The sequence below is a fragment of the Marmota marmota genome, unplaced genomic scaffold (assembly GCF_001458135.2).
Source record: "Marmota marmota marmota unplaced genomic scaffold, marMar, whole genome shotgun sequence".
Taxonomy (NCBI): Eukaryota; Metazoa; Chordata; class Mammalia; order Rodentia; family Sciuridae; genus Marmota; species Marmota marmota.
The window spans coordinates 2270311-2286081 of NW_025999962.1; the positions used below are offsets into that span (position 1 = coordinate 2270311).

At 58.4% G+C, this 15771-nt stretch overlaps 1 protein-coding gene across 1 annotated transcript in view; it reads left to right on the forward strand.

Moving 5' to 3' along the window:
* Celsr1 (cadherin EGF LAG seven-pass G-type receptor 1) overlaps positions 1 to 15771 on the forward strand; it is a gene marked incomplete at its 5' end in the record, with an annotated part of 118999 nt that continues 103228 nt past the window's right edge. The window contains one exon of the mRNA XM_048802972.1: positions 1 to 2836. Coding sequence (XP_048658929.1) covers positions 1 to 2836 — 2836 coding nt within the window. The remainder of the gene's footprint in view (positions 2837 to 15771) is intronic.

The following is a 15771-nucleotide window of genomic DNA, read 5'->3' on the forward strand; positions in this document are numbered from 1 at the left end:
GCGGGCAGCAGCACGAGTCCGCAGTTCCCGCTGCCCAGCTACCAGGTGTCGGTGCCCGAGAATGAGCCAGCGGGTACATTGGTCATCGAACTGCGTGCGCTGGACCCCGACGAAGGTGAGGCGGGGCGCCTGACCTACCAGATGGAGGCGCTATTCGACGAGCGCTCCAATGGCTACTTCCTCATCGACTCTGCCACGGGCGCGGTGAGCACGGCCCGCGCGCTGGACCGCGAGACCAAGGACACTCATGTGCTCAAGGTTAGTGCCGTGGACCACGGCTCGCCACGGCGCTCGGCCGCCACCTACCTCACCGTTACAGTTAGCGACACCAACGACCACAGCCCGGTCTTCGAGCAGTCTGAGTACCGCGAGCGTGTGCGTGAGAACCTCGAAGTGGGCTACGAGGTGCTGACCATTCGTGCCACCGATGGTGACGCGCCCTCCAATGCCAATATGCGCTACCGCCTGTTGCAGGGTGCGGGTGGCGTCTTTGAAATTGATGCACGCTCGGGAGTAGTGCGCACCCGGGCAGTGGTGGACCGGGAGGAGGCGGCTGAGTACCAATTGCTGGTGGAGGCCAACGACCAGGGACGCAACCCAGGCCCGCTCAGCGCCACGGCCACGGTGCACATCTTAGTGGAGGACGAAAACGACAACTACCCTCAGTTCAGTGAGAAGCGTTATGTGGTTCAGGTGCCCGAAGACGTGGCGGTGAACACGGCTGTGCTGCGTGTGCAGGCCACTGATAGGGACCAGGGTCAGAACGCGGCCATCCACTACAGCATCATCAGTGGGAACCTGAAGGGGCAGTTCTACCTGCATTCTCTGAGCGGGAGCCTGGATGTGATCAACCCACTGGATTTCGAGGCCATCCGGGAGTATACACTTAGAATCAAGGCCCAGGATGGGGGCCGGCCTCCCCTCATTAATTCCTCGGGGCTGGTCTCTGTGCAGGTGCTGGACGTTAATGACAACGCGCCCATCTTTGTGAGCAGCCCCTTCCAGGCTGCTGTGCTGGAGAACGTGCCTCTGGGCCATTCGGTGCTGCACATTCAGGCGGTTGATGCAGATTCCGGTGAGAATGCCCGTCTGCGCTATCGCCTGGTGGACACAGCCTCTGCTGCCCTGGGGGGCGGCAGTGCTGGCTCTGAGGACCCCACCTCCACCCTGGACTTCCCTTTCCAGATCCACAATAGCTCGGGTTGGATCACTGTGTGCGCAGAGCTGGACCGGGAGGAGGTGGAGCATTACAGCTTTGGGGTGGAGGCCGTGGACCATGGCTCGCCGCCCATGAGCTCTTCTGCCAGCGTGTCCATCACGGTACTGGATGTAAATGACAACGACCCAGTGTTCACCCAGCCCACGTACGAGTTGCGATTGAATGAGGATGCAGCTGTCGGGAGCAGCGTGCTGACCCTGCAGGCCCGCGATCGCGACGCCAACAGCGTGATCACCTACCAGCTCACTGGTGGAAACACGCGGAACCGCTTTGCGCTCAGCAGTCAGAGCGGCGGCGGCCTCATCACCCTGGCGCTGCCGCTGGACTATAAGCAGGAGCGGCAGTACGTGCTGGCGGTGACCGCGTCCGACGGCACGCGTTCGCATACCGCGCAGGTCTTCATCAACGTCACTGACGCCAACACGCACCGGCCGGTCTTCCAGAGCTCCCACTACACCGTGAGTGTTAGTGAGGACCGGCCGGTGGGCACCTCCATTGCCACCATCAGTGCCACCGACGAAGACACGGGGGAGAATGCCCGCATCACCTACGTGCTGGAGGACCCTGTGCCACAGTTCCGCATTGACCCTGACACTGGTACCATCTACACCATGACGGAGCTGGACTATGAGGACCAGGCCGCCTACACACTGGCCATCACTGCTCAGGACAACGGCATCCCTCAGAAGTCAGACACCACCTCCCTGGAGATCCTCATCTTGGATGCCAATGACAACGTACCCAGGTTTCTGCGAGATTTCTACCAGGGTTCTGTCTTTGAGGATGCTCCCCCATCTACCAGCGTCCTCCAGGTCTCTGCTACTGACCGGGACTCGGGCCCCAACGGCCGCCTGTTGTACACCTTCCAGGGCGGGGATGATGGTGATGGGGACTTCTACATTGAGCCAACCTCAGGTGTGATCCGTACCCAGCGCCGACTGGACCGCGAGAATGTGGCCGTGTACAACCTCCGGGCTCTGGCTGTGGATCGAGGCAGCCCTGCTCCCCTAAGTGCCTCTGTGGACATCCAGGTGTCTGTCTTGGACATTAATGACAACCCCCCTGTGTTCGAGAGGGATGAACTGGAGCTGTTTGTAGAAGAGAACAGCCCAGTGGGGTCGGTGGTGGCGAGGATACGGGCCAGCGATCCCGACGAAGGCCCCAATGCCCAGATCATGTATCAGATCGTGGAGGGCAATGTGCCAGAGGTCTTCCAGCTGGACCTGCTGAGTGGGGACCTGCGAGCCCTGGTCGAGCTGGATTTTGAGGTCCAGAGAGACTATGTGCTGGTGGTGCAGGCCACATCGGCCCCGCTGGTGAGCCGGGCCACAGTGCGTGTCCACCTCCTGGACCAGAATGACAATCCACCCGAGCTGCCGGACTTTCAGATCCTCTTCAACAACTATGTCACCAACAAGTCCAACAGCTTCCCCACTGGTGTGATTGGCCGCATCCCAGCCCATGACCCCGACCTGTCGGACAGCCTCAACTACACCTTCCTGCAGGGCAATGAGCTGACCCTGCTGCTGCTGGACCCGGCCACGGGTGAGCTGCAGCTCAGTCGGGACCTGGACAACAACCGGCCGCTGGAGGCACTCATGGAAGTGTCTGTGTCGGGTGAGTGGCCGGGGGAGGAGGAGGGCCTTCCTGTGGGCTGCCTGGGGAGCTGCGGGGACCCGCCAAGGGCCCCGCTGGGCCTGCTAGGGGCGGCCCATTCAGGCAGGGCCTTGGCAATTCTTGGGGCCTGTGCTGCCTCTAGTTGCAGGTTGGGGGCATGCTGCCCGCCAGACCAAGCAAGGGGGAGGCAGCACTCTGCTTTCCTCAGCAGTTTTGCCAGGAGCAGGCCTGGGCTTCTTCAAGTTCAAGTGCAGGCTTTCTCAGGGCTTTCCTCCAGTTGTGCTATTAAAACCTGGCCTCAGGGTTATCTGGGTCGTCTGGTGTGCTGAGTGATGTCCTTGAGTCAGCCGCTGCAGGCAGGGTTGTCTGAGGGATCAAAGGTCACTGCCTGCCCCATGTGCCAATTAGTCCCCGGGTGGGACCGTTGGAAATTGCTGATGTTCCCTGAGTCACCCTGTAATATGGCTGGAGTTCCCTTGGTCTGCTTTTCTGTCTCCTCCAGATAATAACAGCTCGGCTCACGTGTGTGTTCCCGCCTCTGTGTAGCTCTTTGAAACGTGTAACTCCGTTTGATCTTGGCTCCGGCTCTGGACGCGGGCTTGTAATTTGGGAGTTATTTCAGAGGCCGCCCATCTTAGTGGTGGATCCGGTATGAGAACCTTGCTTGCCTGCTCTGGGCTGGGGGGCAGAAGGGAGAAGCTTCTCAGCTCAGCTACCAGTGGCTTCCGCAGGCCCTGCATGCTGCTGACCCTGCACTTGCAGGGGCCCAGCCTGTGGTACCAAGGACAGGAGGACCATAGAGGGTGTGGGAATTGGGAGTCGTGGGGAGACAGGATTGGGCAGGGGATAGGGGACAAGGAAGGGTCCTCCGGTGGCTCTATGAGGTGGCCTGTCTGCCTACCCACCTGTGGATGTAGTCAGCTGGGCAGGCAGGTGGCCTTATTTATGAGACCAAGATACTGCCCAGAAGGATCCTGTGGCCTTTAGGTCCCTGTTTAAATGATCACTGTGATACAATGTTGCTGTGGGCGTCCTGTGCGAAATGAAAATTCACTTTGCAGAGTTTCCGCCGCTGGCTGTTTGTCCGTAGAGAGTTGGCATGGGACAGATGGTTCCTCATAGGATCTGGTCTCACAGGGTTGATTTTGAAGTCATGTGACACCTCAGCCTAGGTTCTGGCCACGAAGTCACCCTGTTGGTGACCACTTCAGGTTTTGTGATGCCGTGAAAGTGTGTAAAGAATACGGAACAGGCTCCGGGGGACAGACTGTCAACCAGACTGTGGGTACTCCTCGTGTACCCTGCACCCCCACGCCTCTTCATCTGATGGAGTGGAAAATTTGGCCTGTGTAGAAACAACTTGGCAAGATAGTAGGGTTGGGTGTATTTTCAGGGGACACCGTGCGTTAGTGGGAGCAGGTGCGTGCTGAGACAGGGTGTTGTGTGGTGTCCACGGTGCGGGCCCCTGTGTGAGTAGAGAGCAGGGTTCAGGTGGATGCGGATTACTGAGGGCTCCCAGCAGGTGGGTGCACAACCCAGGTCACCGCTGAGGGGAGGTGGAGGCTCCACGCTGTGTCTCAACGGCCATTTCTGGCTGTGGGTCCTTGGCCGACTGGCCCTCAAGGAAATCTGGGGCTTGGTGCACTGATACCCCCACATGACAGTTACCTTAGGCTGGTCTCTGGCTGTAAGGAGCTTTCCAAACTCTCACAGTCACATTGTCATTTGTTCCTCGGTGACACTGAGGTAGGTGCACAGGTGCTGAGTGACCTTCTCAGGGCTGTGCAGCCAGTGATGGGGCACCAGGATGGGAATGAGGCCAGCCGCCCCTCACGCCCCCCTCTCCTACCTTGGGAACAATTCTGAGGAATCCAAAGCTGGATGACTCCAGGCCAGGTCAGAAGCTGTGTGAGGTAGTCATGTTGGTGTGCTGTGTGACCCTCAGGCCATGGACACTATTTACTGCCCCCAAGAAGCTACTCACAGGAGATTGAGACCCGCAGGTCCTAATGGCAGAGTCCTGTGGGATCCAACCAATCCCAGTAGCCTCCAGACTCTGGCTTTGTAAGGAACCCTGCGGGAGGCTGTTGATTCAAGCTGAAACCACTTTCAATGAGGTGCAATTGTCAGCGCAGGCTTTACAGCCTACCCTAAAGTCTTTGATGCATTATTACTGCCCTGGAGGCTCTGGGCAGGAAGGCCAGCCTGGGTAGTTCTGGGCCAGGGCCCCGGGCATGCGCTAGAGGGGGGCAGCTCCCTGCAGCCTGGCCTGGGGATCATCTTCATTCTCCAGGGATAGCAATGATGGTGTTGGGTTGCCCCCAAGGACAAAACACTTTTTGGGAAAAAATGTAATTTTTTCCCCTGGTCCTAGGGATGGAACCCAGGGCCTTGCACATGCTAGGGGAGTGTTCTACTGCTGATTGACACCCCAGCCCCCACCTTGAAAATTTTTGAAGTCTGAATGTAGTGAAATTCAGATAGCTGCCATCTTTTAAATACCATTAGCTATTAAGATGTTCATTTCATAGGTGACACTTTTAAATGAGGTTTTCGATTTCTGTGGCTGGGATTTTTTTCTCATGAACGTTTATAAAAGCTGCGTGTGTTTTTCAAAGTCGTGTGCCTGGGAACCCGATGCAAAACTCCAGCATGGCCCCTTGCAGACGTTGGTCTTTTAGTGACGCTGACATTTTTAATGCACCTGGAACATGTGGGTGCCTGTGGGTGGGTTCTTAAGCTGTGTGCATCACAGAACTTGGCAGCCGTGGAAGGTAACGTCCCCACGTCTCCCACGGTGCAGGTGTGTGGCAGTGTCACGGGGCAAAACTGGTTGGTCGGTGAGTCATTCACATGTGTCAGAAAATGTTGGAACTCAGAGAAATAATACGATTGGGAATCTGTGTGCCGTTTGCTCTGGTGGGGAGTGGACGGTCCTGCAGGTGGGTAAAGTTTTAAAGGTATTGGCCTAGTTAAATGCAGGATATCACAGGGACTTTTAAACAGCAGGTTACAAACAAGGAAGTTGGGCTGCCTGCTGTGCCAGGCGCGGCCTGGATGGGAGGTATTACATTTCCCCGAAACTCGCAGTTGGCAGAGGTTGGTGGTCTTGAATCACCTCAGTGGTCGAGCTGGATTCTCTGAGGGACAGAAACCATGGGCCACTTTTGGCGACTGGTTAGCCATTTAAAGGCTCTGACGGCTTTGGAGAACAGCCACTTGCTCATATGTTTTAGAAGCAGGAGTGACTTTTAACTTACCGAGCATCCATTGTGCACAAGGCCCAAGAGCCCTTTTGAGGCCCCAGAGAGCCAGTGTGGCCCCGGAGAGCCAGCGTGGCCCTGGCCATACACAGATTGCTGACTTCAGTGGCAGGGGTGGGGGGTGGGAATTTGTGCCAACGTGGGGGTGTGAGGTGAGCGGCTTGCAGGGAGACCAGAGGTGGAGGGATCCCTTGAGCCAGGAGCGATCTACCATGTTCTGTAGGACCTGCTGGGAGGCTGGGGACAGTGTTGTGGTTGCTGACGGGCTGGTCTCTGGGCTGAGAGAACAGAAAGCAGGGCCAGGTGCTTGGCCCCTGGTGGGGTTCCCGTGAAGCATGGGTGAACAGGGAAGCACTTGCCAGCCTAGACGGTCAGATTCGGTGGCAGTGGCGGGGTCATGGCGTGACCGGGGACTGTCCTCCCAGGCCACATTCGATTCTTGGCTGCCACCTCCTGATGTGGATGGACCTGGCCTTACTCCCATCTGAAATGGGCACACCAAGGAAGCGCTAGGGACACCTGCGTATGGTGGCAACTGTGCTCCCATTCATAGGACCAAAGGGTCTGTGGGAGGCCAGAACAGGACTGACCACATGGGGAAGAGCCCGAGGGGGGGGGCTCCTGAAGGAGGCCCCTTCCTGAAGGAGGTCCCTGGGGTTGGGGAGCCTGAGGACAGGTGCTGGCGCCTTGTGAGAGGCGGGGAGGGGAGCTGGGAGCTCCGTGGGCTCCAGCATCCTGGCCCGCCCTGCGACACCACTGCTCCTGCAGGTGCCTCCTAATTGGGTACCAGCAGCCTCTGGGCCTCTTTGGAGTTGGGGTGGGCATTGTTCCAGGGTCTCTCAGGCCTGCTGTGGCCAAGCCCTGTGTAGCTGGGGGGGCTGCCGGTAGCTGCTTCTCTGAGTCTTTGGGCCTGGAGGGGGCGGGGAGCAGAGGCCGTGGGAGCAGGGCCCTGGGAGGCAGGAAGGGGTGCAGGTCCACGGGGGCCTGACGTGCCATGGCCGGGCGCCCAGCAGCACCAGGTGAGGTGAGGGGCAGGAGGGGGCTGCTGAAGTCACCTGGGTGGTGGCTGGTGTTCTCGGTGGCTCTGGAGCTCTGTGGAGGACCTGTGTCACCGTCGAAGAGTCTGCTTGGTTTGAGCTGACGTGTAGGCCTACCCGATGGCAGACACCGGTTGAGGAGCGGGATAGGTGGAAGGTAGGGCCCCTGGCAGCAGCGTCTGGGCCTGGGGCGTGTGTATGGCCGGGTGCCACAGGCCTCTGTCCCTGCCAGCGCTGAGATCCAAACAGAGGTAGATGTTATCTTGTGGGGCAGAGCATGTGGAAAGTATGCACAAGTTTGGCCAGGTGTTCGCTGTTCACAGCCCGCGGGAAATAGTTTTCTGTGGTTTTCCTTAGTGTCCTCTAACCCGAACACAGGTTCATGTCAGCGTCCAAAATCAGGTCCCTGAGTACCGGGAGGCGGCCCTTTAGATCAAGGGGCCCTTTAGGTCACACTACCTGGTCTTCCTGGTACTTTCCGGTGTTCTTTTTGGAAGGGTGCTGGGTCCACCCCAGGAAACACGGGGGGTTGGGTTCTAGGCTGTGAGGGTCCCAGGGACAAACTCATGCCAGTGGCTGCTCCTTCCTGCAGGGTGACCCCCACCCCCACCCCCACCCCGGCTGCCTCTGCTCCCCGCGGGCCGGGGCCTGGCTCTCTTGGCAAATATTTGTTGTAGGTTATTTCTGGCATGAGCTGGGTGGGGTCACCCAGAGGCATGGGGCCCTGCCAGGGGATCCAGAGACACCCCCAAGAGCCATCTTCAGTCCCTCCCTCCGTGTTGGGGGACATGCCCTGGGGCAGGGGATGGGCCTTTTTCAGGAAACTCCACAGTTGGATTCTCACACTTTTGCTTCAGGTGAGAACCTGTGCGTACCTGTGATCCGTCCAGTTTTCGAGATGTGGCATTCCACAGCTGGGAGAAGCCCCACTTGGCCAGGTGTTGCTGCTGTCACTCTAGTGTCTGTCTCTTGGGGTCCTGGATGGAGGCCAGTTCTTCTGTCACTCGACACGCACCCCTGCTTTCAGGCAGATCATGCAGGAAAGCACCTCCCTGCAGCCACCCCCAATGCACTGTTTTAACCCCGTCTGGGGACACGAGGAAGTGTGCTGGGGACCTTGAGAGCTGGGGGCCTTTTGGGGGCTGGGAGTGTATCCTGAACTGTGGCCCTCCTGGAAGCAGGGAGGGCTGCTGGCCCTGGGTTCACAGGGCTGTCCTGCAGAGGTCAAGATGTCAGACGTATGCACCCTCTGTGGAGAGTCACAAGCGGGAGCTGTTGGAACAGGTGGTTTGTCACTGCGGGGCGAGTGCAGGGGGCTTTGCAGCTGCTTTTCCTGGGACACTGTGGACAAAGGTGAACTTTGGACGAGCAGGTGACCCTAGGTTCCGGGGCTTTGCCATCCAGGTGGAAGCACCCCCGTTTTCCAGACCAGGAAGTGGGGCTCCAAGGGAACCAGCGGTGCCCAGGTCAGCGGTGCGCACAGCAAGCGTTAGCAGCTGCGCCTGGCCGCCATCCTGCCCTTGCATCTGGATCCTCAGTCCTGCTTCTCTGTAGCCCAGGAACCGCTCTGTGGAGCGTTTGGCCAGTTCCTGGGCCCCACCAGGCGGGCTGTTCTGGCCAGGCGTCGTGGGTGCTATTGCTGCCTGCCTGGGTTGTGGTCTGCCCACTATCTGGGCACCTGCTCGGGGTCTGCCTGCCTCATCCCACAGAAACCCATTGTCAGGCACAGAAACTGAGGTTGGAAGGCAGAACCAGGCCCAGACCGGTACGTCTAGTGCTCTAACCACAGTGTCCACTGCTCACTGATGGCTAGGCCACAGAGGGGCTACTGTGACAGCCCAAGGCCTTGGGCACAGGCTCAGGGATTCTGGGCATGGAGCCCAGTGTGAGCCACCACCAAACAGGAAGCAGGAGGGCGGAGAGTCCTGTGCACGTGGTGCCTGTGCTGCTGGCTGCCCCGGGGTGTGTCTGCAATGCTGGGCGGGGGTAACAGGGGGTTGGGGGATCTCGGGGAGTTGTCTCTGTCCCTGTGGGTCTCTGTGTGGAGCTGTTGTGGATGCTGGTGTGTGCAGGGCAGGTGGGCACCAGGTGCAGGAAGGTGAGCCCCTGCCCTGTGTGGGGCGGCCCTTAGGAGTCAGCAGGGCTGCTTCTGGGGTCCGGGGAGGCAGATACCAGGTGAGGCGTCCAGGCTGAGCAGGGGCGGAGCCGGGCTCTGAGGGCCTTCCAGATGCAGAGCCCAGCCGCCACTGACAGGGGGCTGCCTCCCGCCCCGCCTCGCACCCTCCCTTCGGCCATCTATATATCCGTCAGAAATTTTCCTTCTTTATCATAGTCTATTTCCACTCCCAGTTCTGTATTTGTTTTTACAGTTTCAGAGCTTTTTCGTATCTAATCTAAATGACACTCAGTTAAGGTAAACTAACAGCGACTAATTCAAGTAAAATCCTGCTCTGTGTTAGCATTGGGAGATAAGAACTCCCTCGCAGGGCAGTAAGCGCTGATCAGCCGGCTGATTGCGCACAGTCAGCGTGAGGCCGGCCAGCTGCTGTGCAGCTCTACCGCCGGACACCGCTGGGCACGGCCATGGTCCAGCAGCCGTTCTTACATGTGCTGTGACGCTGACATGGATGACCGCTAGCTCTCTGAGACAGCATGAGGTTTCACCGGGGCTTGGCCTGGGTTGGGCCCTCCCAGCTGCCCACTGCTGATTGCCTGACTCCAGGTAAGTCCAGCCCCCTCTGGGCCTGATGGGGAAGGACCAGAATCTCCCAGGACCTCTCTTTACTTTCCCAAGGTTTGAATTTTCTTAGGTACAGGATTGGAAACGCAGACGTCCAGCCAGGAGGTGGCTGTGGTTTTTACTCTCTTTCTCTTGCCTATGTACATTACAGGTGCTGAGAAATCATCTCATTTAAAAACCGTCACGAAGCTGAGTGTGTGGCACTTGCCTGTGATCCCAGCCACCTGGGAGGCTGAGGCAGGAGGATTGCACGTTTGCAGCTATCCTGGGCAACTTAGACCCTGCCTCAAAATAAAAAATAAAAAGGAAAAAAAGTAAATAAATAAAAAGGGCTGGGGATGTAACTCAGTGGAAGAGTGCCCCTGGGTTTGGTTCCTGGAGCTGAAACATTTGTAAATTGTGCGTCTGTTAAGGGATTAATATCCAGAGTATATAAAGAACTCCCACAATTCAATAAGAAAACAACCTGAGATTCAAAAATGGGTAAATGGCTGCAATAGACATTTCCTTAAGAAATACAAATGGCCAAGAAGCACATGTGAAGATGCTCAGCATGGCTCCTCCTTAGGGAAATGCAAATCAAAACCACAGGGAGGTGCCACCACTGGGGCACCAGAAATCAGCAAGTGTGGTGGAGCCACGGAGAGACCGGGAGCCTTGTGTGTTGTTGTGGGAACGTAAAGCCGCCGTTCGCTGCGGAAGAAAACAGCATGGCGCGCCACGGAGAAGGAACAGCAGGCTTCCAGATCAGCGGACTTCCCGTGGGATCTGGTAGCCTGCTTCTGAGCACGTTCCCCAGAGAATGAGGAGCAGGTTTTGAAGAGGTAGTTGTGCACCGTGTTCAAGGCAGCATTGTTCGTGATGGTCAAAGGTGGGAGCAGGGCTGGGCTGGGGCTCATCGGTGGAGCGCTTGCCTGGCATGTGTGAGGGCCCTAGGTTCGATTCTGTGCACCACAGGTAAATAACTAAATAAAGGTCCATTGGCAACTAAAAAAAATTAATCCAAGGTGGAAGCAACCCAGCATCCATCACAGGGCGGGGTGAACCAATGTGGTCCACCCACTCAGCGCCTTCAGAAGCAGGTGTGTAGTTAGCTTTTTGTCTCTGTGACCAAAATACCTCAACAGAAAAAACTTAGAGGAGGAGAGGTTTCTTTGGGGCTCATGTTTTTAGATGTCCCATCCATGGTCAATGGTTGGCTGACTCTGTGGCTCTGGATCTGAGGTAAGGTAGAACGTCATGGTGGAAGGCAACTTCTCACTCATGGCAGCTGGTAAAGAGAGAGGGGGTAGGGGAGAGAGAGAGGGAGAGAGAGAGAGGAGCCAGGGACAAGATATAGTCCAAGGCCACACCCACAATGACCTGCTCCCTCAGCTGTGCCCCGCCTGCCTGCAGTCACCACCTAATAGTCCTTCAGATCATCAGTCCACCGTATGATCAATCCACTGGCTCTCCTAAACATTTTGCTGCTGAACTTTCTGCATTGCCTAATTCATGAGCTTTTGGGGGAACACCTCCCTTCCAAGCCGTAACAGGCAGAACACTCATACCTGGTGTGACATGGTGAGCCTCAAGGACATTCTGCTCAGGTGAAATGAGTCAGACAAGAGAAGGACATAGGAGCCCATTTCTGCAACGTGAGTGGAGGAGAGTCACAGCGACAGAGAGCCCCAGGTAGTTCGGGGTCTGGGGGATCAAACTGTCGTACACCTCAGGTGGCGGAGGCGTGGGGGTGGGTCCTCTACTGTGGGGTTTCAGGTACGGTTTTGACCAGAGCATGAGTGGCCGAGCAGCCCCATCATCCTGAGTCCCGAGGCCAGTGCCCGCCTCTGGGGTTCTCCTCCCGGGCTGAGGTCTCTTCGTTCTGCACATTCTTGCAAACTCTTGACCCACTTCCTGTCATCCTAAACAGCCAAGGGGACACACTCTTCAACATAAGTTCTTTTGTGCCTGGTATGTGGATAAGGTCTCTGGTTGTTTAGCTGCATGGAGAGAGCTCACAGAGAAGCATGTTCCTTGGGAGCCTGGGAGAGAGCAGGGACTGTGTAGAGGCACCCATGGTGGATGAGGGGCTCCTCAGCTTGCTGCTGTGTCTGGGACCTCCAGCTTAGGGACAGGTGTTCCTGGATCTTTGGTGTCCCAAGTCTCGCAGCCCAGCCCAGGAAGGGAGACGAGTTGGGGATTGAGGCCTGGTGCTGGGTACCTCTCCTGAATCTACCACCTGGGGGGAGAGGAAGTGAGAGGAGGTGGCGGGTGAGCCTGCAGCTGCTGTGTTCCAGGGCTGACCCAGCTCCTTCCCCTTCCCCCAGGACTGAGTCTTGGGTTCCAAACCGCTGCGTGGGTGCTGGCTTGGGTGCATTTTTCTTTGGCATTTGCTACCTTTAGGCAGTTTGGCCTGACGTCTCTTAGCGGGTGGAGGGGGAGGTCCTGGGGTATAGGAAGAGGAGCAGGCGCCGAGATCAGATGCCCAGTTCTCCTTTGAGCACCCGAAACACAGCACCGTCTCCCTGGTTACAAAGCCACGTGGTGCACAGGGACCCTGCTCCTTTGTCCTCTGAACAGATCGTGTGTTGCTCAGGATGAGGCCCCTGTTCGTTGTGTCCTGTGGGCTCCCCACTCCCTAAATAACTATCAAATGATCGAGGTGCGGGTGTGGGCTGTGGGAGGCGCCTTGCGGGGCTGGTAAACATCGGTGTGTGAGCTTTGGGCATTTTTAGGACGTTGGTGCACACCCCCACACACACACACTGTGGCTTGAAGCCAAGCTTCCCAGTCGCGGGGGTGGGGGTGGGGGCGCCTCTCCAACTCGGTGATCTCTTACGCATGGAAAATTCTAGCACGTCATTGAAAGTGCCCATATTTTCAAAGAAGAGAGAATGGAAAATATCAAGGTTTATTGTTCTGAGAGGCTTCCTGTCCGTCCAGCATGTGGCCGTCAGAGGTCAGGGGTGCCCGTGTGTGTGCAGGACAGGAAGTCCAGGCCATGGGCTGTGGCGTGTTGCACGGGCACCTGGCTGTGAGCGCGCTGCAAGGCAGGGGAGCCGGGGCGTGCACGCCCGAGACTGTGTTCTGAGTCCAGGACGCGGCCTTGTGCTGGAAGGAGAGTGAGGAGGGCCTGGTGGGGTCTTCTCTGGGGGAGACCAAGCCCCAAGGCAGGCAGCTAGTGGCTTTAGGGTTGGGACAGCCTGGTTTGGCTGGAAGTCCCTGGGCCTTCAGCAGGGTTCCGTTTCCCTCCTGTGTTTTTCTCTGCCATGGGTCTGACATGTCTTGAGCTAGAAGGGAACATGGGGTGGTTTAAAAGTGGGCCAGGTGTTCAGGGGCAAGATCTCTTTTTTTAATACCAGGGACTGAACCCAGGGGCACTTAACCACTGACCAAATCCCCAGCCCTTTTATTTTATTTTGAGACAGGGCCTCACTAAGTTGCTGAGGCTGGCCTCGAACTTGAGATCCTCCTGCCTCAGCCTCTGGAGCCACAGGGATGACAGGCCGGTGCCACCACGCCCAGCTTTAGGGCCGGCTTTGTATCTGGGGGACTGAGGCGGGGGGCTAGGGAGGGCCTTTTGTCCCTCTGTGCGGTGGCTCCTGGGGACTCTGGGTTTTCCTTCACTCCTCCAGTGCCTCTGCCTCTGCTTTCTGATGGGGCGAGCGCAGCCTCCTAGGCCTGTCTTTCCCGATAACCTGCTTAGAAAACAGAGGGGCATCTCACGGTTAGCCAGCCCTGGCACAGGGCTCAAGTAGCACTTGTGGGTGGGCCCTGTGGGTGGGTGGGCCTGTGGCACGGGCTGCAGGGGGTCTGGGGCGCGGGGTGGGAGCCATGCAGGGTCAGCCCGGGCAGGTCGCCTGCCGTTGCCTGCTGGCCCCCACCCGCATGGCCGCTGTGAGCCGCCTGCACTCCCTGCCCTGCCTCAGGGAGGTGCCCAGGGCCTGAGGGTGGCTTAAGGAGCCCACTGTAAGGTGGGCAAGCGGACTCTGCTCTGGTTGGCTGAGCGGCAAAATGAAGTGCCCCCGGGGGGGTGTCCAGGTGGCAGAGATGAGAGTTGAAAAGTGAGCCTTTCCCAGTGGTCCCTGGGTTGGGTGGTCACGTCCTTACAGGGGCTCAGGTGGCACTGCCAGCTCACGAGGACTGGCCATTTCAGCGCGTCCAGCCTGGTGGCGCTCAGTGCAGTGGCAGCATCGTGCCCTGTCACCACTGTCCGGTTTCACGACATTTTTTGACACCCTTAGATGGTATATTTTTAAGTTTTTTTTTTTTTTTTAAAGTCAGTTGGCAGTTTTCAAGCTGAATATCACTTTTGGATTGTTCTGATGACTTGGAAGGGTATTGTCAAGTCATGAGACGCACTGACCTCTCCATCCAGGGTTGCTGGTTTTGGTGGCATGGGGGTGGCCAGCTGGAAGGCAGTAGGACTGCACGGTGCTTGAGGGGCAGGGTGGCTGCCTGTCACAGGTGAGGCCCAGGCTGCCTGGGGAGCTCTCCCTCCCTCCTCTGGGCCTTGTTGGGGTCCCCCGCTTGCCCAGGGTGAGGGATTTAAGGACCTGGGCTTTCTGTGCTGAAATGGAAAACCGTGGACAAACCAGCCCCATTGGTCACCCTTGCTGTTGCCCATGAAGCCTCCTGCATGGTCACCCGGGGCTCCCCTGGCTTTGTGACCCTTGCTTGGGCCTGTGGTGGGAGCCCAAGGCCCTCCTGACCACCTGGCCGCAGACCTGAGCCCCGGCAGCACTGCCCGTACTCCCTCACCTGTGTCTGGGAGCGCAGCTGTGCCTGCTGTCCACTGGGCTGGACCCGCGCTGCCCTCTCCGCCCGCCCCCACCTGCACGCAGCAGGCATTTCTGGGCCTCGGCCTTCCTTCAGCCTGACTCCCTGCCCCGGCTGGAATCCTCTCCCCTCCCAGAGCCTCAGCTCTGAGGGCACCTGCTGTGGGGGCCGGCCCCACCCAGTCCTGAGCCCCAGCACTGCATGTCCATGGACCAGAGCCGTGGGTCACCCAGGACCAGAGCCGTGTCCTCACCAGAGGACAAAGCCCATGTTGTAGAAGTGAGCTCTGAGCCAGAGTCACGTCCTGCCGCTCCTTGGTGTCCCGTGGAGGTCCTGCTGCGGGTCTGGCCCCCATCCGCCTCCTCCCCAGCAGCCCACCTGAGGATGCGTCCTTCCTGGGGCTCCTGGCACTGTGACCTCCCTAGACCTGGGCTCCCACACCTGCTGGCCTGCTCCAGGAAGCCCAGGCTCTGGCCGGGTGGACGAGCGTGCCCAGGAGAGCGGAGGGACTGACGCTTCACACGGGAAGGGCCAGGCACCAGGGTCCTCTACTCCTGCTTTTGAAAGAGCTGATCTTATTGACCAGAGGAACGTGTCAGAGTCCACCGGGAAAGACAGACCCGCTGGGTGATCCGAGCAGGAAGGGGTCTCACAGAGGGAATGGGAGCAGGGCCAAAGGGGGTCTGCTCCCCACTGCCTCTCCCCACGCAGGGGCCTGCTCAGGACCACACTCCCCTGTCCCAGCAGCCCTGGGCCCCACCTCCTGGCAGGTGACCCACCTCCCAGGTGTGACCCACCTAGAAGCCTGCTCCCACCGCTGTCCTGCAGCCTCTGAGCAGGCGTCCCTTCCCTCTCAGTGAGCGCAGGGCTCTCCCACTGGCAGGACCCACAGGCCAGTGGGGAGGCCTGGGAGAGGCAGTGGCCAGGCCTCCAGCCTCCCCTGTGTGGAGAGGAGCACCGAGACACGTGGCTTCAGTCTGGCCCAGTCCTGACTTGTCCACAGTCACCGTGGGAGGTGGGAAGAGAACCTGCAGCCTCCCCAGGAGTGATAATCAGCGGGAGGCGGTCCAGCAGCTATCCCTCTGCGTTCATGACGGTGTTTTCCAAAAGCACCACTTGGACAGAGCGTGTCGT